The sequence below is a fragment of the Mustelus asterias genome, chromosome 6 (genome assembly GCF_964213995.1).
Source record: "Mustelus asterias chromosome 6, sMusAst1.hap1.1, whole genome shotgun sequence".
Classification (NCBI taxonomy): domain Eukaryota; kingdom Metazoa; phylum Chordata; class Chondrichthyes; order Carcharhiniformes; family Triakidae; genus Mustelus; species Mustelus asterias.
In genome coordinates, this window is record NC_135806.1 from 3,908,990 (window position 1) to 3,932,931 (window position 23,942).

Consider the following 23,942-nt stretch of genomic DNA (forward strand, 5'->3'; position numbering starts at 1 on the left):
AAGATGGCTTGGTTAAACTGCAGGCCCGATTCTCTGAGTCCCTCTGGTCTGTTGTCACGAAGGTGAGTCTCGATGGCCGCTTCTTCCTTCCTTCTTTGTCTGGTCAGTCTTCTGAATGGTCACGGCTGTCTCCCCTGTCGAGTCTTCGCTCCTTGTGCCTCTGAGTGTGTCCCTTTATCCCCAGCCTGCTTGCCTTTCCAGAAACTTCTCTGGCTTCTGGCCAATGAGGTCCCAGGAGGGGGTTCCAATACCCAGTGGGTTTCTTGATGTCTGCCTGACAGGACACCAGGGTCCGCCCCCCAGGTGTCCACCTCCATGTTGTTAAACTTGTTATCAGGTAAGGTTTCTACAGGATCTCTTGGTGACAGAAAGTCTGGCCCGATCTGGGCTTCTAACAATAGACCGATGCATTTCAATGAGGTGCCATGATCTCCTGCTAAGTCTCAAGTAGAGTGTAACGACCTTTGATGGGTGGTTGATGGGTCCGGCCCAGACACATTTGTGTATTGTACAATTGGCCTGCCTGAGGTGTGACTGTGTTTGATTTCAATATGCCCAATTCTTTAATTTAGGATATCCAATTTTATCAGCCTTAAAACTAGGCCCTGTATATATCACCACACTTACAACTAATCAAGTCTTTAAGAAACAAAACAATGTGAGCGGAGAGAGCATCAAGACAGGCTAAAAAGATGTGTATTGTCTCCAGACAAGACTCCTGCAGAGTTTCACTGGCTGTCTTGTCTAGAGACAATACACATCTTTTTAGCCTGTCTTGATGCTCTCTCCACTCACATTGTTTTGTTTCTTAAAGACTTGATTAGTTGTAAGTATTCGCATTCCAACCATTATTCATGTAAATTGAGTCTGTGTCTTTATATGCTCTGTTTGTGAACAGAATTCCCACTCACCTGAAGAAGGGGCTTAGAGCTCTGAAAGCTTGTGTGGCGTTTGCTACCAAATAAACCTGTTGGACTTTAACCTGGTGTTGTTAAACTTCTTACAATGTTTAATGAGGCAGGATAGATTGATGACCTCATTAAAGGGTCCTTTAGCAATAGCAATCATAACATGATAGAATGCCACCATTTTTAGAGTTCTTTGAGGATGTAACAAGCAGACTGGATGAAGCGGACCCAGTCAATGTAGGCCCTCATTTTTAGTGTGGCAGGCAGGGTTTCCCCCTCCTGTGTCGGAGTGAAGTTCTGCCTCAGAGAGCTGCCGACCAATTTAATTTGCTGAGGGTACAAAGAACAAATAAAGGTTCAGCACAGAAACAGGCCCTTCATGGCCTTGTCTGCCCTCTCAGGTAGCTGTAAGATGTCCCCTGGCACTATTTTGAAGAGGAGGACGAGAGTTCTCCCTAGTTTTCTGGCTAATGCATACCCTTTGACCAACAGATTATCTCCTATTTTTGCATTGTTTCTTATAGGAGCTTGTTGTGTCCAAATTGGAGACCATTTTTCTTCCATTACACCAGTGACTGCATTTTGAAACAGCTCTGCCTTGTTGGCTTGCTCAGCCCTGCTGCAAATAGGCAGTGCACATGGCAAACACCTTGTGGAGCATAAACACCATTCCCTAAAAATGCCAGGTGATTTATATTGTTTGGGGGTCATGGACAGAATTAGTTTCAGCTATTTTAATGATCTTTGCTTAGTTTTAACATTTTAGAAATAGCAGTGAGCATATCTATATATATTTTATTTTTAAAAATATACAGTGTAAACCACTGGCCAGAATTTCCTGGCTGTCTGTGTCAGCAGAATATTTTGGTCCCCCCCAATGGCGTACTTGTGTTTCCCGGTTTATGGGGTGCAGTCAATGGAAACTCCCCATGACAGCGGCAGGTCCAGAAGACCCAAACACCAACGAACGGCACACTGCCTCCTGGGGGGGAAACATGCTACAGGGAGGCCAGAAAACCCTCCTGCCACTGTCTTTAGCCCCACGGCAAACTCCCTTCCCTACCTACTGGAGATCACATGGTCTGGAATGGGGGGGTGGGGGTGAGTTAATAGGTTGTAATGAACAAAGCATCGTAGCTGTGAGGGACAGCTCGGTGGATAGGATATTGGTATGTAGATAGGCTGGAAAATTGGGCGGGGATCCTGGATTCAGGATTCATTCCTGGACCGGGGAGCGGCGCGGGCTTGGAGGGCCGAAGGGCCTGTTCCTGTGCTGTTTTGTTCTTTGTTCTTTGTTCTTTGTTATTGACTCCATTCCTCTCCCTAGAAGACTGTCTGAGAATAAACTAGACTGTTCACAAACTGTGTGTCATATTTGTCTCTGAGATGAGCTTCCGACCATTTATGCATGACATCGCTAAGACCGCATATTTCCATCTCCATTGCCCATCTCAGCTGATGAAACCTCACTAATAGCTCTGTTACCTCTGGACTTCCACATTCTATCCTCCTTAAGCTTGACACAACCTCAAATGCTGCTGTCCATGTTCTTACTGGCACCAAATCTCATTCCTCAACCATTAACGCATTCGCTGATCTAGACTGGCTCCCAGTCAACATCCCATTTATAAATTTCATCTTGGTTTTCAAACCCCACCATGACCTCACCATTCCCTATTTTTGTTATTTCCACTGTCACCACCCCCCCCCCCCCACCCCGCCCACCACTACACCCCTCTGAGGTACCTGCCCTCATCTAATTCTGGCCGCTTGAGCCTTCCTAACATTAACCACTCCACCATCGGCCATCGGCAACTGTACCTTCAGCTGCCAAGGCCCTATAGTTCTTGAATACCCTCCCTCCGCCCCCTGCCTCTCTAATTCTCTTTCTACCTTTAAGACACTCCTTAAAACCTACCTCATTGCCCAAGCTTTTAGCCGTAATATCATCTTGTGAGGGTTAGGGTTAAGATTTGTTTGATGATCTTTCTGGTTAAAGCACCTAGCAATGGTTTATTATATTCAAGGTTCAATATGAATACAAGTTATTGTTGTTAGAACAATTGCAAATTCTGAGCCAAAGACTTGCCTGGTCTGACCATACAGATCGCTTAGAGTGCTGCCTCTTTCCTGGCTGTTTCCATTGAACTTTTCTTGAACATTGAACCTTCTTCTTCACTCACCTGATGAAGGAGCAGTGCTCTGAAAGCGCCTGCTTCCAAATAAGCCTGTTGGACTTTAACCTGGTGTTGTGAGACTTCTTACTGTGTTTACCCCAGTCCAACGCCGGCAACGCCACTCCATTGAACATTTGTCTAACAAGGGCTCACCCAGTTGTTCAAAAGTTAACCCACACCAGGAATTTCAGCAAAGGATTTTCCCATTTGTCCACTTTGATTTTTGACCATGGGATTTTCTTTGTAGACATTGCCTCTCCTAGGAAATTACAAGACTTCAGGGCGTGGAGGTGGGGGAGGCAGGGGGTGGCGGATGTAAGTATTTAGCCAGAATGTTCCAGTTATCACTGTGTGCACTTCAGGCTTGATGGACCAGCTCATATTTCCTTCTTCATTTAATCTGTGTCTGTATCTGATGATTATTCCCCAACAGTACATTTATTTACCAAAGGTTTCTTGTTCACTTGTTACAAGAATAACATTTGATGGTTATCAAGTACAGAAAGCAAACCATTTAAATGCCTGACGTTATAGTTATTTCCATGGAATTATAAATGTTGTTTGTACATCCTATAAAAAAATCTCAGTTAAGATCACTGGATCCATTCATATCCGAAGATCATTTTGATTGACAGGAGACATTCCCATCTTTTTATGCTATTATTTGCTCTTATTATTCACTTGCTAATCCCTTAAGGCCCACAGCCTTAAGTGTTTTTTATATTTTTCTTTTAAACATTTTGTCAGATTTTATCAGATTATTTCTTTCAAGCGGTTTGGTTACAAATAGGTGACAAGCAATCTATTATATCCAGGAGGGCTGGATGATCCAATTCATGAAGGTAGCTGTTTTGGAGCTGGTACCTGGGTTGGCAGGAAGCAATGGAGGAAGGGAGGTGAGGATGAAAAAGCGTTTCACGATGGTAGGCCAAGTATGGAGTTACACACCACCCCCACCCACAGCAACTCTGAGCACTGCAGCTTTTTTTTATTCATCCATGGGGCATGGGCGTCGCTGGCTGGCCAGCATTTATTGCCCATCCCTAGTTGCCCTTGAGAAGGTGGTGGTGAGCTGCCTTCTTGAATCGTTGCAGTCCACAATGGTTGACCCACAATGCTGTTAAGGAGGGAATTCCAGGATTTTGACCCAGAGACTGCGAAGGGATGGCGATATATTTCCAAGTCAGGCTGGTGAGTGACTTTAATGGCTGTGGCAGCCGTCAGTTTGTGAGCAAAACAGCTGAAAGGCAATGGGCAGGATTCTCCAGCCATGTGCGCCCAAAGACTGGAAATCCCCGCCCGAGCTCAACGGGCTTTTGAATGGTCCACCGAATTTTCTGTCTCGCCTGCTACGATTCCCGCGGTGGGCGAGACAGGAGAATTTTGTCCATGGTGTCCCAGCATGCTAATTCTTGGAACATAGAAACTAGGAGCTGGAATGGTCTATTGGCACTTCAAACCTGTTCTGCCATTCAAAAGATCATGACTGATCCCTTCCCTCATGATCCCCATATCCCTTAATTCCCTTAGTGGCCAAATTACATCTCTGTGCCTTGAATATACTCAATGATTGAACATCCAGAGTATGTTAAGATTGAGCATTCTGAAGATTAACAATCCTTTGAGTGAAGAAATCTATCCTCATCTCAGTCCTAATTGATTGACTGTCCTCTTAGTCTGAGACTGCAACCCTGCGTTTTGGATTCCCCTTTACCTTCAAGAAAACTGAGTATTTTTAACTTTGTTATATCCATTCTGATAACATGCAAAATAATAGAATGTCGTTGGATGAAAATTGAATTGTAAAGTTTGGTGGATAAAGTCAGGAAGATTCACTTTGCAATACATTTCCATTTAAAGAATAAATGCAACCAACAACAGCACCCCGGCAGGCCCAGACACAAAGGGAAAAGCAACCTATGCAACTGTCTGTACACAAAGTAGGAAGTTTAACAACACCAGGTTAAAGTCCAACAGGTTTATTTGGTAGCAAAACCCACTAGCTTTCGGAGCCTTAAGCCCCTTCCTCAGGTGAGTGGGAATTCTGTTCACAAACAGGGCATAAAGTGGCAGGGCTATAATAACATTCAAATGTTTATGTTGCTCAAATGTCTGATTCTCAAGAAACCTCAGCCAAGGGACCTCACGCCTTGTTCATCAGTGATTGTTGATTGTAGGGCACAGATGAATATGTTTGTTTGACAATTGGGTTATAGGTCAGCAAAGTTTCATTGACAACTTCAGGAATCGCATCTAAAAATAGTTTGATGGATTTTGTTACTATAGTAATGTCAGCTGAGCCTAACCAACAAAAATATACACATCTCATTTGTTGTGTAATGGTAATAACTTCTTACAAGGCGTTTGCTTGCAAAATAATAGTCCAGAAATTAATGCACACCAATTTAGGGCATGTGGGGTTTCATGGGGGTGGGTGGGGGGTGGAGATGATGGTCGGGGAAGAAAGGAATGGTGTGCAGTGTTAATTGCCTGCACAAGAATGGTGATGTCTGAGGCTCCTCATTTATTGTGTAGTAAAAGAGTCTGGTACATACAGGATTAGCGTGGGACTGATCACAGTGACATAAGATGACCCTCACCTAAGGACTTGTCTAGTGTTGGACAGAGCTGTGTGTACAAGCAAGCATGAAGACAGCTCCTGGCTTGAACCCTTTACTGTATATATTTCCGTAGCCCTTATAGTTAATAATTAAATATAGTTAACCTACTTAAGACTACGAAGACTTCATTGAGACCTACTGAATGGTACCCAATGCCCTATGAAATGGTAGCCATGAAAGGAAAACCCCAAAACATCAGAAAAATGCAGAGAAAATTAAAATGCTGAAGACTAAAGAGAAATTTGAAGAAGAACTCTGACCTGAAGAAAAGCTCAAGAAGCAGGCATGCAGAGGAAAGTGACCAGGGAAAAGCTCCAAAGAAAATCTTGGAAGCTGAAGGCAGAAATTGAAAATTCTTCACTGCAGCAGAAGACTCCATAGGATCTCTTAGAAGTCCAGAATTCAGAGTCAGCCGACCTAGGAGGGGTGAACTAAAACTTTTAAATTCCAGGATACAGCAAATTCTGAGGAACTTTTAAATAGTTCAGTGATCAGAAATTGCCATTTAAAAACTCTGAGGGAAAAATCAGGTTCCTGAGTCAGTAACTGAACATGTGCCATCTGAGTTCACTCCAAAAAGGGGGTGAAAACAATTCATTAATTTGGAAGAATCATAAATAAGAATCAGCTTTAAAGACCATCAAATGCCAGGATTCAACCACAAAGTATTTAGCTGAAATGGGGAACTCTGCAGCCAGTTAACCTAAGCAGCCATTGTTTTCCTTTTTTTTCCAAGGCAGAGCATAGGCACCATTGCAATGGGAGCCCTTTAAAATGAGCAAGCACTGGAAAATATTTGTCTTCATCTTTGTGCCATCCTGAATTTCTGCAACTTCATAAGGCTGAATATGCACTTTAAAATGTATTAACAATGGATCAAAAATCTAACTTACTAGATTGGTTTGGACTTATCCAAGGACCCAAATTTAATGTAAAATTGGGCATCCTGGAGAAGAGAATTTTTACATTACTGGAAAACATCAGGTCCAAGTATAAAGTCAGTAAAAGTCCAGATCAATACATTTTTGTACTGGTTTGGTGAACTTGCTGATGAAATAATCCTAAGGCAGTGCATTGATGAATCCTCAACCAGTTTCCATGAAAAATTAAAAGCCTTTGATAAATATTTCCATCTTAAAGGTGTGGAGAGCACGGAGAATACAGACTGGCACAAAAAAACCCAGAAAAGCATCAAAAGGACAAAATATAACATCTGAGTTAATGCACAATGGTTCCAGAGAGACAGAGAACTTCCTGGAAGTCCCAAAAATAGATTTTGTTTTGGAAATTATGAATTGTAACAGTAGGTGACAGTAGAGAAACAGCAGAAAGAAAAGTCTATGAATGACAGAAAGCAATCTGATGGAATCAAAAATAAACAAACCCTGTAAAAGGAAAATGAAATAAGGTTGGCAAACATTTGTATCAGAACTGAATTGAAAGATTTGAAACTCAAGATTCAAGCTGAGTATATGCTCTCAAAACATATGAGACACTAAAGTCATCAATGAACCAAATTACATTTGGAGGTGACACAGAGATACAAGAAAGAAACTACAGAGCTGAGGCAAATGGTTGGGCATTTCAGAAAATTTGGAAAAACATTAGGGGTGAGATTTTCCGGCCGCGCTCACCCCAAGGCTGGAAAATCCCGCCCGAGGGTAATGGATCTTTGCATAGTCCGTGTCCCACACACTACGGTTCCCTTGATGGGTGGAACAGGAAAATTTTGTCATACATTTCTGAGGAGATATATGAAGACATGGAAATCACAGCAAGAGAAAGTAAAAGTTCTCACAAAAGAGTGTGAGGAGTCTCAAAAACAATTAACAGAAGCACAATTACAGAATGTGAGCTTGATTGAGAGCACAGAAGAATTATACTCTGCCAAGGAAAAGCTGATGGGTGTATCAAATCACCTTTCATGTAGGAGAAAGGCTTTTGATAAGGAAAATGAGAGCCAATGAAAACACTGGAATGGCACTGGCAGGAAGTAGAAGGATTGAAAGAGGACTTTGAATAAATGATGGACTTGTGGAAACAAATTCAACAACAATGGATCTGCAATTAAAATCTGGTGAGCTTGAAACCACCGAAGTCCAGCAAGCATCATGCAAAATGTGGGAATGGAGATGCCATTGTCCTCTTTTTAGGTCAATGGAGATGCCATTGTTGAAACGTGGATTTCTATATGCATCATGGCAAGCCACATGACAGAGGAAGAGGAAGAAACGCTTTGGGGATGAGCACAGCATTTGTCCAAGCCGGGAATAATGGGATCAATTTACAACTACCTATCACCACAACTGTTGAATCGACAGAGTGGTTCAATATCAAGGAATGGAAAAAGAGGATGAAACAATACCCAGATTCCAAAAAGTCTTCAAATCAACAAGAGTTTATCAGCAACGGCAGAGCCTACCACTCCTCCAACAGTGCTGTAAATGAGATATGGAAATGTTACAAGAACCCCAGATCACCCTAACCTATGATGTAATTGTTACCTAAGCACTCGTGAACTAACAGTAGGATGTTATTTTAATACCGCTTTGGCCATGTATGGTGCTTAGTTTTATGTGTATCTATCACAGTCTATATGTGCTATTGCCTTTTTCCTTAATTTAAAACAAAACCTACTTAGAAAAAAAGGAATACAACTGTTCTGACTTTCTTAGAATTTTTATTATTTCTATCGTTACTAACAAAGGATCGAGATTCCGCTTTGACCGCAATCCGTAACGGCCGCGGGGGAGACACCCAAAATTGCACGTCTCCAAGAGTGTTTTTTTTCTCCCTTGTGGGGTGTACCACTCAAAAATGTACCTGTATCAAAAGCAAAACCGACCATGAACCAACTCAATCAATTTTAAAAATCTCCAAGAACAGTGCTTGATATATTTAAAGGTGGGAATTATACAGTAAAAAAGGAGGATTAATCAGAAAAAAAATTAAAAGCACATTGTCAGTCCACCACGTGTGAGCAACCCGACTTAAATCCATTAAAAATAAATTTAAAAACCATGCAAAGCTATTTCTCAGTTATATTGACTCACTGTGATCAGTTTCTTAGTAAATGTTTTTTTAAATCTATTTTTAAAAGTTTTTAAGACGTGTCCTTAAAAACCCGTCTTAAAAACTTTAAATGTTAATTTTCACATCCTCTGGAAGGGCTGTTGAGGGGCGCAATTAGTCATTAATTCGATAGGAGATGTGGCCAGTTTGCTGAACAATTTTTTGGTGCTCCTACTCTATGGCTTGATTGAGGAAAACTCGATTTGCACTGAATATAACTTGCGCTTAAACTTCCGCGATCTTTTGAGATCACCACACCGATTAAGAACAAATTGCACTTGGCGAAAATACAGTGCAAATGAGCAGAAACTCCGGGTTAGATTGTCCAGGAGAAACCAATTCAAGAAGACAGCGGAATCCTGACTGAAAGTGAAAGGTGAGAGACATGGCGGTTGCGTTCTTCAGACAGGTAATATCAGTCTCCAAACGCATGTAGAACACGTGTTTCATTGACTCACATGAAACTGTCATGTCGAGTTTACTTTGCGCCTAATAAGTGGGTAGGTTTACAACTCGGTTCATTATACGTAACGGCTGCGTTTGGTTGTAAAATGTAATTGCCAACAAGCACTGTCAGTGAAAACTGTTAGAATCACCTACTTGTGTGTCACTCCACCTTGATACATTTTGGCAGCAGCCTTATCCTGAAATAAATGAGGAGTGAACAGTGAGTAACTGGGAATCATTATATTCTCCTGATGATATGATAAAAGCAAAATACTGCGGCTGCTGGAATCTGAAACAAAAACAGGAAATGCTGGAAAATCTCAGCAGGTTCGACAGCATCTGTGGGGAGAGAATAGAGCCAATGTTTCGAGTCTGGATGACCCTTCGTCAGAGCTGAGAGCAAAGAGAATCAGCAGAGATTTAGACTATGAGGGTGGGCGGGGAGTGGGACAACGGGAATTTAAGTGAGGATACAGAAGGCTGAGAAGCTGCTAAAAGTGTCTATTTAGTGACCAGAATACGAGAATGGCAGAATAGAGGCACAGATTGTTAAAAGAACTGCCTGAGGAATGTGGCAGTTGCCCTGAAAGGGGGGGGGGGGGATGTGAGGGTGTGGAAAGAAGGAGAGCTGTAATGGAGAAGTGGGAAAATGGAAGTGAGAAAGAAGGATGATAAAATGGATGAATGAGATTAAACAAAATGAAATTTAAAAAATGGAAATGGGGTGGAGGGGGAGAGTTCACGCTCTGAAGTTGTTGAACTCAATGTTCAGTCCAGAAGGCTGTAAAGTGCCCAATCAGGAGATGAGTTGCTGTTTCTCCAGTTTGCATTGGGGTTCACTGGAACATTGCAAATGGCCAAGGACGGACATGTGGGCAGGAGAGCAGGGTGGTGTGTTGAAGTGGCAAGTGACAGGAAGGTCTGGGTCCTGCTTGCAGATGGACTGATTGTGTTCAGAAAAGTGGCTACGCAGTCTGCATTTGATCTCTCTGATGCAGAGTGGACTGCATTGGGAGCAGCAAATGCAATAGACCAGATTGAAGGAGGTGCATGTGAAGCGCTACTTCACCTGAAATGGGTGTTTAGGACCTGGGACGGTGAGCAGGGAGGAGGTCAAGGGGCAAGTGTTATGCCTTCTATGATTGCACGAGAAGGTGCCGTGGGCATTGGGTGACATGTTGGGTGAGATGGAGGAGTGGACCAGGGTGTCCTGGAGAGAACAGTCCCTGCAGAATGCTGACAGGAGGAGTGTGGGGAGGATGTGTTGAGTAGTGGCATCAGGCTGGAGTTGGAGGAACTGGAGGAGGATGATCCATTGAATACAGGGGCTGGTGAGATGAAATGTGAGGGCAAGGGGGACCCTATCCTGGTTCTGGGAGGGAGGTGGGGGGAGGGGAGGGTGAGAACAGTGATCCTGGGGATGGGTTGGATGTGGTTGAGAGCCCTGTCAACCACAGTGGGTGGAAAAGCACGATTGAGGAAGAAGGAAGACATATCGGCAGTGCTATTTTGGAAAGCAGCATCATCAGAACAGATGTGGTGGAAGCAAAGGAACTGAGAGAATGGGATGGAGTGCTTACAGGATGTGGGGTGTAGTCAAGGTAGTTGTGGGAGTCGGTGGCTTGTAATGGATACTAATGGACAGTTTATCACCAGAAATGAAGACAGAGAGGTCAAGCAAAGGAAGCAAAGTGTCAGAGATGGACCAGGTGAAGGTGATAGGGGGTGGAAATTGGAAACAAAATTGATAAAATTAATCCTCGTGCAGATGAGACATCAATAAGGAGTTGTGGAAGGGGCCGAAGGAATGCCAGCCTCCCATCCATTGACTGTCTACACTTCCTGCTGCCTTGGGAAAAGCACAGTAAGAAGTTTAACAACAGCAGGTTAAAGTCCAACAGGTTTATTTGGTAGCAAAAGCCACACAAGCTTTCGGACCAAAAGCCACACAAGCTTTTGTGTGGCTTTTGCTACCAAATAAACCTGTTGGACTTTAACCTGATGTTGTTAAACTTCTTACTGTGTTTACCCCAGTCCAACGCCGGCATCTCCACATTGGGAAAAGCAGCCAGCACAATCAAGGACCCCACGCACCCCGGACATACTCTCTTCCACCTTCTTCCATCGGGAAAAAGATACAAAAGTCTGAGGTCATGTACCAACCGACTTAAGAACAGCTTCTTCCCTACTGCCATCAGACTTTTAAATGGACCTACCTCGCATTAAGTTGATCTTTCTCTCCCTAGCTATGACTAACACTACATTTGGGCCGAAGGGCCTGTTTCCATGCTGTAAACCTCTATGACTCTATGACTCTACATTCTGCACCCTCTCCTTTCCTTCTCTATGAATGGAATGCTTTGTCTGTATAGCGCGCAAGAAACAATACTTTTCACTGTATACTAATACTTCAAATCAATTTTTAAAAAGGACTGGAACAGGAAATGCTCCACATCCGAACTAACACTCACTCCACATTTTGCAAGTTCATTTACCAAGAGTTAAATAATTAAATGGAATTTTATTACCGAAAATTATTCTCGAGAGCCTGACATGTTGGTCGAATAATTGTGGCGGTTAAATGCCAATCCGAAAGCAAAATACCGCAGGTGCTGCAAATTTGAAGTAAAGACAGGAAATGCTGGAAATACTCAGCAGGAAAGGTCATGAAACTGAGACATTTCTCTCTCCACAGGTGCTGCCTGACCACCTGAGTCATTATTCTCTGATTTTGTGTCCTGAATGTTTGGCAGTTAAATTCGTTTTATAATTTGAATTTGGATTCAAATTTTGCATAAAGCTCTCACAATTAAATGAAAGGGAATTTATTTGCGATAATCATGCCAATTTGCATTTATTTTCTATTGGCTTTTTTTTGCTGAATTAAAATTACCAAACAAAATGAGACATGAGGATATATAAAAGCCTGCAATGTTATGTAATATGACGCGGAAACTATCGGGTACACACTCTGGTCTGCTCGGTGCCTTTGGGCTACACGGTGTATTACATGGTGTAAATACACGGTGTATTACATGGTGTAAATACACGGTGTATTTGGCTGTTGTTATCAAATACAACAGTGTTAACTCAAATATTTTTCATTCAAAAATATTCCTTAAGAGCTTAATGTAAATAAAAGTCCCGACTCCCAAATAAACAGGAATAGCATTTGTCTAAATTGTTTTAGCGAAGGGCGTGTTCAGTTGTCGAATCACAGCAGGAATAAAATATGCTTCAACTTTAAATATGTTCTGCAAAACTGCGTTGCTCAAAGGGCATATTGAAGGCAATGCTGCTTAAATGATTCTGATGAATAATTACTCTTCAGTGTTCCTTTCTAACTTAATGCGGTTTTTAGTCTTTGTTACTTGGAGGAATTTACAGTGAAAGTTCAGCGTTGCTGCTAAAGAACTTTCCCTTCGTTTGGGAACCTCCACACTGATGCCCTGATTCGTTTTGTGTCTTTGATCTTTCTGGTCGAATCCAAAAGCAAAATGCGACGGATGCTGGAAAAAAAACTCAGCAGGTCTGGCAGCATCTGTGGGGAGAGAAAGAGTTAATCATTTCGGGTCCAAACTCTCCTCCAGAACTGATTCGGTTGAATGTAACATTGAAATATTGATCCAGCATAGAACAAGTTTGCAAATTACCCGTAAGAGACAACGAGCAAACCCACCAGACCTTAATTTTAGCATTAAGAGGGTAGTGATTAATGCATCTCTACTCTAAATATCTAAATTTTACTCCTCTGGGAAACCCCTCTCTCCTCTTACCAAAAGAGAAAATTGTGGAAAATCTCAGCAGGTCTGGCAGCATCTGTAAGGAGAGAAAAGAGCTGACGTTTGGAGTCTGGATGACCCTTTGTCAAAGCCCTCCAGGCTCATCCAGGCTCGAAACGTCAGCTGTTTTCTCTCCTTACAGATGCTGCCAGACCTGCTGAGATTTTCCAGCATTTTCTCGGTTTCAGATTCCAGCATTTGCAAACCTTTGTTTGTACCCTCTCTCCTCTTCCTTGGACAGGAGAGTTTTAAAGATGAGAGATGCTCATCTCGAGAAAGACATGTTCAGGAGTGTGGGGTTGGCTGTTTTGCAGAGGAGAGCTCCCTCCGCCCTACTCTTCCCCGCACCCTCCCTTCACCTCAGAGCTGCCTAAACCCCAGCTGCAGTTCTTGATTCCAGAGTCTGCAAAGTGCCTCCCCCCACACACACTGTCCAAGTGAATCTATGCTGAATTGATTAGAATCTGGCGCGGAGATAAATGTCTACACTTTCATTATTGCTTTCGAGTAAATGGTCTGAACTAAATGATCGATTCAAGTTAATAACATTTTCGATGGGGAGTGCGAGGGCAGCGAATCTCACAGTGAAACACATTCGTAAAATCCAAAAAAAAACAAGCTCTAACGAAGGGTCTTCCAGACTGGAAACATTGGCTCTATTCTCTCTCCACAGATGCTGTCAGACCTGTTGAGATTTTCCAGCATTTTTTTCTGTTTTTGTTTCAGATTCCAGCATCCGTAGTAATTTGCTTTTATTTTAACAAAATCCGTACAGTTAATTTCAGGGGAAAAAAGTATATTTGGGTCTCTGTCCTTGTGAGGTGAAAGCAGTAATTATTTATTATGCCAAATAGCCACTTTAAACTGGCAGATAAACTTAACGATTGGTTGTATGAAGTTTTGGTTTTGTCTGTGAGTTTCGAACTGGGTGGTCATGTTTATTCTTCAACTGAGCTTCAGTGAAAACCTGTCCGAGTGAACTGATTTACATACATTAACAGCGCGAGTTATAACTAAAATTCACGTTTTTTTTCGAGTGTGAAAATAAAAATGCCGAAACGGAAAAAGAAAATGCAAAGATGCGAGCGGCAAACGGAATGTAATAGTTTTGTTTTGAGATGTTTCTGCCAACTCAGATCTAATTTCACACCAACCAACTCGAAATAATCGTCCCATAGTTGGGAAGATAGATGCTGAATGAGTGAAAACAAGGCAGAAGAAAAGGTTCTTTTTTCTGGATTTGAATAAAGCTTCAATTGGGATTAGTCGCTGAAATATTTAATGTTGGGAGTTGTTACAAAAAATCATACAGAGCTTTTAACCTTACTTCCAAACGAAGTTGTTTATAACCCCCCTTTAACCACAATTTGGATCGAATCAATTGTAATACAGAAAATAATCCGCCCTATGGGTGGAGCTGAGAACCAGGAAAGGTATGACCACATTAATGGGGTTGTATTATAGACCACCCAATAATCAGCAGAGAGATAGCTGACAACTGCAAGAAATACAAAGTTGTGATAATAGGGGATTTTAATTTTCCACATATAGATTGGGACTCACATACTGTTAAAGGTTTAGACGGGGTAGAGTTTGTAAAATGTGTTCAGGAGAATTTTCTACATCAATATATAGAGGTGCCAACGAGAGATGATGCGATATTGGATCTCCTATTGGGAAATGAGCTGGGGCAGGTGATGGATGTGAGTGTGAGGGAACACTTTGGATCCAGTGATCATAATGCCATTAGTTTCAACCTGATCGTGGATAAGGATAGATCTGGTCCTCGGGTTGAAGTTCTGAACTGGAAAAAGGCCAAATTTGATGAAATGAGAAGGGATCTGGGAAGTGTGGATTGGCACAGGCTGTTCTCTGGTAAGGATGTAAATGGAAAGTGGGAGGCCTTCAAAGGAGAAATTTTGAGAGTGCAGAGTTTGTATGTTCCTGTCAGGATTAAAGGCAAAGTAAATAGGAATAAGGAACCTTGGTTCTCGAGGGAGATTGTAACACTGATTAAGAGGAAGAGAGAGTTGTATGAAATGTATAGGCAGCAAGGAACAGATCAGATGCTCAAGGAGTATTAAAAAGTGCAAGAAGCTACTTAAGAGGGAAATCAGGAGGGCTAAAAGAAGACATGAGGTTGCTTTGGCAGACAGAGTGAAGGAAAATCCAAAGAGCTTCTATAGGTATGTTAGGAATAAAAGGATAGTGAGGGATAAAATTGGTCCTCTTGAAGACCAGAGTGGTAGACTGTGTATGGAACCAAAAGAGATGGGGGAGATACTAAATGGTTTTTTTCATCCGTATTTACTGAGGAAACGGACATGGAGTCTACAGAAATAGGGCAAACAGGTAGGGAGGTCATGGAACCTTTACAGATTAAAGGGGAGGAGGTGCTTGCTGTCTTGAGGCAAATCAGAGTGGATAAATCCCCAGGACCGGACAGGGTATTCCCACAGACATTGAGGGAAGCTAGTGATGAACTTGCAGGGGCCCTGGCAGACATATTTAAAATGTCAGTATTCACGGGGGAAGGTGTCGGATGATTGGAGGGTGGCTCATGTTGTTCCGTTGTTTAAAAAAGGTTCCAAAAGAAATCCGGGAAATTATAGGCCAGTAAGTTTGACATCGGTGGTGGGCAAGTTATTGGAAGGTGTGATAAGAGATAGGATCTACGAATATTTGGATAGACAGGGACTTATTAGGGAGAGTCAACATGGCTTTGTGCGTGGTAGGTCATGTTTGACCAATCTATTAGAGTTTTTTGAGGAGGTTACCAGGAAAGTGGATGAAGGGAAGGCGGTGGATGTTGTCTACCTGGATTTCAGCAAGGCCTTTGGTAAGGTCCCTCATGGGAGGTTAGTTAGGAAGGTTCAGTCGCTAGGTATACATGGGGAGGTCATAATTGGATTAGACACTGGCTCAATGGAAGAAGTCAGAGAGTGGTTGTGGAGGATTGCTTCTCTGAGTGGAGGCCTGTGACTAGTGGTGTGCCGCAGGGATCGGTGTTGGGTCCATTGTTGTTTGTCATCTATATCAATGATCTGGATGATAATGTGGTAAATTGGATCAGCAAATTTGCTGATGATACAAAGATTGGAGGTGTAGTGGACAGTGAGGAAGGTTTTCAAACCTTGCAGAGGGATTTGGACCAGCTAGAAAAATGGGCTGAAAAATGGCAAATAGAATTTAACGCAGACAAGTGTGAGATATTGCACTTTGGAAGGACAAACCAAAGTAGAACGTACAGGGTAAATGGTAGGACTCTGAAGAATGCAGTTGAACAGAGAGATCTGGGAATACAGGTACAGAATTCCCTAAATGTGACGTCACAGGTGGATAGGGTCGTAAAGAGTGCCTTTGGTACATTGGCCTTTATAAATCAGAGTATCGAGTATACAAGTTGGAGTGTTATAGTAAGGTCATATAAGGCATTGGTGAGACCGAATTTAGAGCATTTTGTACAGTTTTGGTCACCTAGTTACAGGAAGGATGTAAATAAGGTTGAAAGAGTGCAGAGAAGGTTCACAAGGATGTTGCCGGGACTTGAGAAGCTGAGTTACAGAGAGAGATTGAATAGGTTGGGACTTTATTCCCTGGAGCGTAGAAGAATGAGGGGAGATTTGATAGAGGTGTATAAGATTTTGATGGGTATAGATAGAGTGAATGCAAGCAGGCTTTTTCCACTGAGACTCGTGGAGAAAAAAAACAGAGGGCATGGGTTAAGGGTGAAAGGAGAAAAGTTTAAAGGGAATATTAGGGGGGCTTCTTCACGCAGAGTGGTGGGAGTGTGGAATGAGCTGCCGGATAAAGTAGTAAATGCTAACACTTTTAACATTTAAGAAAAACTTGGACGGGTTCATGGATGAGAGGGGTGTGGAGGGATATGGTCCAAGTGCAGGTCAGTGGGACTCGGCAAAAAATGGTTCGGCACAGACAAGAAGGGCCAAAAGGCCTGTTTCTGAGCTGTAATTTTCTATGGTTCTATGTTGAGAACGCAGAACAGGTTGTTGGACATCTGTCAGATCGAGAGAGGACCGGTTAGGTTATAGGGAAACTACGATAAAGAAACTTGTTTTTAAAAATTTGTTTAAGCAAGTTTAATTTTAATATTGGATAAAGGCAAATTACTGCGGATGCTGGAATCTGAAACCAAAAGAGAAAATGCTGGAAAATCTCAGCAGGTCCGGCGACATGTGTAAGGAGAGAAAAGAGCTGACGTTTCAAGTCCAGATGACCCTTTGATAAAGGGGCAGCTCTCATTACAGATGCTGCCAGACCGGCTGAGATTTTCCAGCATTTTCTCTTTTATTTTTAATATTAATGACTACGAACAGATAGTGTGAACGTCCCGCAATGTGTGTAAACAGATAAAGTATTCTGATAATAATTACAATACTCTTTCATTTTCTGTTTCTAATTTAATTTGTTCAATTTGTATCTCTGCTTGGTAACTAAACGCGCTTTTGTTGGTTTAAATTGTCAAAAATTTACACAAAATATTCAATGCACCATCTGTACGAACCGTTGGTTAAACGAATTTGGAAAAGTGTGTAACATTTGTGGTTTAGAAGATTAGATATCATGCTACCAAAAATAATTATAAATATTTGATTATTTTTTTTTGTGAAACATGTTTTGGTTTAAGTGACAGCATTGAGCTGTTGCCTGGGATTTGTTGACACCCGCGAGAGATTATGTGGCAATTAAAAAAGACCTTGGGTTAGAAATTGGTTATTTGACGCGGATTTATTTTTCAATCTTGTTTCTGTTCGAAGGGAATTGTTCCCTTGTTGGTGCCTATGAAAGCCGGACTCTGCGCCGCGGGCCTGGGATTGGCGAGCTCACTCTATTCCTGTGATTTGGAGCCCCGGTATTTTCTGCAGAACTCTCCCCAGCTTCCCCCACTCCACTGGAGGCAAATCCTTCATTCTCCAGAAACCCCTGGTCTCTCCGTTCAGAAAGTCTACAGCACAGAAAGAGGTCCTTCAGTCCATCGTGTCTGTGCCGGCCATCAAACAACTATCTATTCCCATCCCATTTTCCAGCCTTATATGCGTTTCAAGTGCTGATCTAAATGCTTCTTAAATGTTGTGAGGGTTCCCGCCTCTCCCACCCTTTCAGGCAGCGAGTTCCAGATTCCCACCACCCTCTGGGTGAGAAAGGGTTTCCTCAAATCCCCTCTCAATCTCCTGCCCCTTACCTTAAATCCATGTCCACTCCAAATCATTTCCAACAGCTTAAAAAAACGTATTGAATCTTCCATTCACCAGCAAACTTGGTGCTCTCTAACCTCCCGCTTCAGAATTCAGGGATTCCTTTAACTATAACTATCCTAAAAAGCCTTGGTGAGTTTTCATAGAAACATAGAAATCATAGAAACCCTACAGTACAGAAGGAGGCCATTCGGCCCATCGAGTCTGCACCGACCACAATCCCACCCAGGCCCTACCCCCACATATTTACCCGCTAATCCCTCTAACCAACACATCCCAGGACTCTAAGGGGCAATTTTTAACCTGGCCAATCAACCTAACCCACACATCTTTGGACTGTGGGAGGAAACCGGAGCACCCGGAGGAAACCCACGCAGACACGAGGAGAACGTGCAAACTCCACACAGACAGTGACCCGAGCCGGGAATCGAACCCGGGACCCTGGAGCTGTGAAGCAGCAGTGCTAACCACTGTGCTACCGTGCCGCCCCTTAAATAGTCAATTATATAAATGCAAATTGTTGTTTTGCTGCCATTGAGTAAAGTTCGCAGGCTGGTGTTGCACTTTGAAAGCGAGTGTGTTGTTGAGATAACTACATGTGTGTGTGTATATGAATGAGCGAGTGTGTGTGTGTGTATTAATGTGTATGTGTGTGTAATAGTGTATGTGTGTGTGTGTATTAGTATGTGTTAGTGTGTGTGTGACCGAGAGTGTGTATGTGTGTGCTTGTTAACTCTCACCGTTTCACTCTAAAAGATTTTTAACTAAGGTTCTTAACACGAATTCAATTTCATTCGACGGTTTATGAAAGTTTTGACCTACCCGGAATAATGGAACAATTGGTCGAGCAGTTCGCAATCGCATCGTGCGTTGAAAAATCTAAAGATTAAGTTCAAATAGACAATTGTACTTGTCCTCTTGTCCAGCCAGGTGCGATCCCCGGACTGGCTCGGCAGGTAGAGGGATTAAGTGTATTTGCAGAGCAAACTGGTAAAGCCGGGTGAGGCGGGGGGGGGGGGGGGGAGACACTGGGGTGGGGGAGGGGGCTGGGTGGCGGACAATGGGCATCGCCTGAAGTCCAAACGAGATTTTCAACCTTACAGACAGCGGAGTAGACCAAGCTAACTGCCTCGCTGCGGATTCATTTAGAATGTTTCTATAGCTGTATGAAATGAAACAGTAGGTGATGTTTCTTATGTTAAAAATTGAATATGTGTTTTCATTTTCGTCCCAGGATGATTTGTTCATTATCTTTTTCCCCAAATTTTGTCTCAGGTAAAACATTGGGCTTCCATCTCCTCTGGACCGCTCATTGTGAATGTCCCCAGGCTCTGCTTTAGGTTCAGTTTGGAGTGGTTCTCTCCGACTCCTCATTCCCTTGTAATCTCAGTATGAGACACTCAACAAATACTCATCCTGGGATCCTCTAGAAACTTCCCAGTTCTAAGACCCTAAAGCAACCCTCTTGCTTGGTGATTTTTATTTTTTACCAGTTTTTTTAAAAGTACAATATCCATCCAGTCCATTTTTATGAGATGATTAGTAAAGTCCGCCTTGTTTAAATGTTTTTATAACCAGTCTCATTGAGCCTAGTTTCCTGACAAAGTATGACTGACCCTCTACCTTTGAGGGACCGGTAGTTACTGAATTGGTTTACGAGTTTGTTAACGGTGAAATTATAAATAATATATACTTATTCTTGATTAATTAATGCAATCTTGCCGCGAAAATACTGAAATAAATAAAAATACAAAGGTTTAATTGGAAATGAAAATCAAACACACGGGGAGAAAATAGCAAACAGTAAGGGGCAAAGACATATGAATAATTTCAAGGGCAGAATTCTATTTAGTCCAAATCTTTCAAATCAAAACCTGCAGTGACGAACTTAACTGATTGTGATAGATTTTAAATATTCAGAGCCGCTTTTAAGCTCGCCTGTGTTTACAAGTTGCACCTTTGATTAAATAATATTCTACATCGAATGTTAAACCGATGTTTATCCGTGAGGAACATTTCAATATTGAACACGCTGCCTCAATAAGCTTGTGACTAACGAGAGATGTGGTTCCTTTAGGGGTTTCTATAAGGGTTTAAATCAAACACGGTGGAATCGAATCATTGTCTGCGGTTACCAGTCCTTATTATTAATCATAACCGCTTTAAAAGAAATTCGGAATTAACCCTAAACGCATCTAAGGGGCAATAAAAGCATTTCTATTTTCACGATTGAATCATACCGTGAGGCCATTCGGCGCATCATTTCGATTTGATTTGATTTATTATTGTCACATGTATTAACATACAGTGAAAAGTACTGTTTCTTGCGCGCTATACAGACAAAGCATACCGTTCGTAGAGAAGGAAATGAGAGAGTACAGAATGTAGTTTACAGTCATAACTAGGGTGTAGAAAAAGATCAACTTAATGCAAGGTGGGTCCATTCAAAAGTCTGACAGCAGCAGGGAAGAAGCTGTTCTTGAGTCGGTTGGTACGTGACCTCAGACGTTTGTATCTTTTTCCCGAAGGAAAAAAGTGGAAGAGAGAATGTCCGGGGTACCTGGGGTCTTAGTTATGCTGGTTGCTTTGCCGAGGCAGCGGAAAGTATAGGAAAGTCAATGGATGGGAGGCTGGTTTGCGTGATGGATTGGGCTACATTCACGACCTTTTGTACTTTCTTGTGGTCTTGGGCAGAGCAGAAGCCATACCAAGCTGTGATACAACCAGAAAGAATGTTTTCTATGGTGCATCTCTAAAAGTTGGTGAGAGTCATAGCTGACATGCCAAATTTCCTTAGTCTTCTGAGAAAGTAGAGGCATTGGTGGGCTTTCTTAACTATAGTGTCCCATGGGCGGACCAGGACAGGTTGTTTGTGATCTGGACACCTAAAAACTTGAAGCTCTCGACCCTTTCTACTTCGTCCCCATTGATGTAGACAGGGGCATGTTCTTCTTTACGCTTCCTGGAGTCCATGACAATCTCCTTCGTTTTGTTGACATTGAGGGAGAAATTATTGTTGCCGCACCAGTTCACCAGATTCTCTATCACATTCCTGTACTCTGTCTGGTCATTGTTTGAGATCAGACCCACTACAGTGGTGTCGTCAGCAAACTTGAAAATGTTGGCTCTTTAATAGTTACATAGAAACTAGAAACAGGAGTAGCCCATTCGGCCTTTCATGCCTGCTCCGCCATTCATTTTGATCATGGCTGATCATCGAATTCGATACCCTAATCCCGCCCTCCCCCCCCCCCCCATATCCCTTGATCCCTTTAGCCCAAAGGGCTATGTTTAATTTCTTCTTGAAATCACACAGCATTTTGCCCTCAACTACTTTCTGTGGTTGTGAATTCCGCAGATTCACCACTCTCCTTATCCTCAAACTATGACTGGATTTGATTAATTATTGTCACATGTTCCCGGCTCGGGTCACTGTCTGTGTGGAGTTTGCACATTCTCCTCGTGTTTGCGTGGGTTTCCTCCGGGTGCTCCGGTTTCCTCCCACAGTCCAAAGATGTGCGGGTTAGGTTGATTGGCCAGGTTAAAAATTGCCCCTTAGAGTCCTGGGATGCATAGGTTAGAGGGATTAGCGGGTAAATATGTGGGGTAGGGCCTGGGTGGGATTGTGGTCGGTGCAGACTCGATGGGCCGAATGGCCTCCTTCTGCACTGTAGGGTTTCTATGATTCTATGATTCTATGTATTGGGAAAAAAGTGAAAAGTATTGTTTCTTGCGCGCTATACAAAGCATACCGTTCATAGAGTACATAGGGGAGAAGGAAAGGAGAGGGTGCAAAAGAATAGTGGGGGGAGTCCAAAACTAGGGATCATATGACTGTAACACTACATCATGCACCCTCCATTCTAAAGGAGAGAGGGTGCAGAATGCTGTGTTACAGTCATATGATCCCTAGTTCTGGACTCCCGCACTATTCTTTCTGAATCTACCCTGTCTAATCCTGTTAGTTTCTATGAGATCCCCTCTCACTCTTCTAAACGTCAATCAATCCGACTCCCCAATCCCCGACAATTCCCCAATTGTTATAAATAGGGAATTCCGTAGATGCTAACATACATTATGTGGATTCAGAACAACACAGAGCACATTGCAATCCTAACCACGTTAGTTTTAAAATGCTGTGGGATATTTTGGGGATTACCATCAGGACTTATTCATTCTGCGTGGTGATTTTAAACACTCTGCGCTGTAAACACCACATCGAATTTCCTGACTGGCCTTCTGGGCTGTGCTTATTTAAATGACTCTCAGGGGGAGTGACCGCTGTGTGGAATTAAGAGCAGTTGCACCGGGCGCCGGCACAGCCGCGGCTGAATGTGGGAGAGGGAAAGGGTGTTGAGGTGATTCCTGGTCTACCCGCTGCCCCTCTCTCAGTGCCATGGACCCCGTGTTGTAGGGATGACAGCAGAGAGTCAGCAGTCACCCCCGGCAGGCTGCAGCCTGGTGAATGGGAAACAGTCAGTGGGGAAGGATTCAGGCGCTCTCTCTGAGGGCTCGGCACCCCGCCACCCTGGGGAGGCTCCCCGGGGCAGGAGGCGCAAGCGGCCCATCCAGAGGGGGAAACCCCCCTACAGCTACATCGCACTCATCGCCATGGCGATCGCCAACTCCCTGGACAGAAAGCTGACCCTGGGCGGCATCTACAGGTTCATCACCGAGAGGTTCCCCTTCTACCGCGAAAACCCCAAGAGGTGGCAGAACTCCATCCGGCACAACCTCACCCTCAATGACTGCTTCATCAAGATCCCCCGGGAGCCAGGGCGGCCGGGCAAGGGCAACTACTGGGCACTGGACCCAGCCGCGGATGACATGTTCGACAGCGGCAGCTTCTTGAGAAGGAGAAAGAGGTTCAAGAGGTCGGATGTTGCCACCTACTCCACCTATGTACACCAACACAATCCGTTCCCCCCAGGGCAAGTCAGCAGATCCCACCCAAGACCCCTCTACTGCAACATGAACTACCCTCCCCAACTCGCTCCCAATCCCTCTCTCCACTACTCGCCGCCACCTTCGGCGTTCAGCAACAGCCCGGCTAGAATGTATAGCTTCAGCAGCCTGGTTTCAGGCACAGAGATGAGTCAACACCCTCCTAGCTCTTGTCCTCCAGAGCTCAGCCCCGCTTACAGCAACTTTGGAGGCTCAGTTTACCAGAATCAAGCTTGCAATGGAGCTCTCTATTCCAACGCTGTGTCTTACACCTACATGGGAGGCAATCCACGCCTCCCCAGCAACCAGTCCACTTGCTGTTTAGCCAACGGTCAGATGCACGGTGTCTCCAGCCGCATGTCCATCTCTACCTCCCCCGTGAGTAACGAGTCCGTGGAGTCCTTTGGAAGAATGTCTCCGGCCCCCTTCCCGCGGCACTATGGCAGCAACGGACAGAGCAACTGCACAGGTACACACGTCAGGCACCCACCTTACTGTGCTAAGGTGGACGGAATTACTTACTCCACTTAAAACGAATCACCTTTCAACATCTTTCCTAGTGAGATTGGACATAAACCGAGTTAAACTGTATCGGCCTTCCAATGAAACCAAGTCGGCTTTCTGCTGGCAATACTTGTGACAAATGTAAAAGTGTGCACATTGCGGCACAGCTTAAACACTTGTAATATTTTGTCCACAGTTTCGTTTTTACATTTTAAACTTGATGAAAATTATTGACCCTTTCTGTTAATATTGACAATTGTCAGTTTTTCTG

General features: G+C 43.3%; 1 protein-coding gene across 1 annotated transcript; it reads left to right on the plus strand.

Moving 5' to 3' along the window:
• Positions 1-22,639: 22,639 nt before the first annotated feature.
• foxe1 (forkhead box E1) lies at positions 22,640-23,698 on the plus strand. The gene has a single exon (XM_078215315.1). It carries the CDS (start codon positions 22,640-22,642, stop codon positions 23,696-23,698), a length of 1,059 nt encoding a protein of 352 aa, XP_078071441.1.
• The last annotated feature ends 244 nt before the right edge of the window (positions 23,699-23,942 follow it).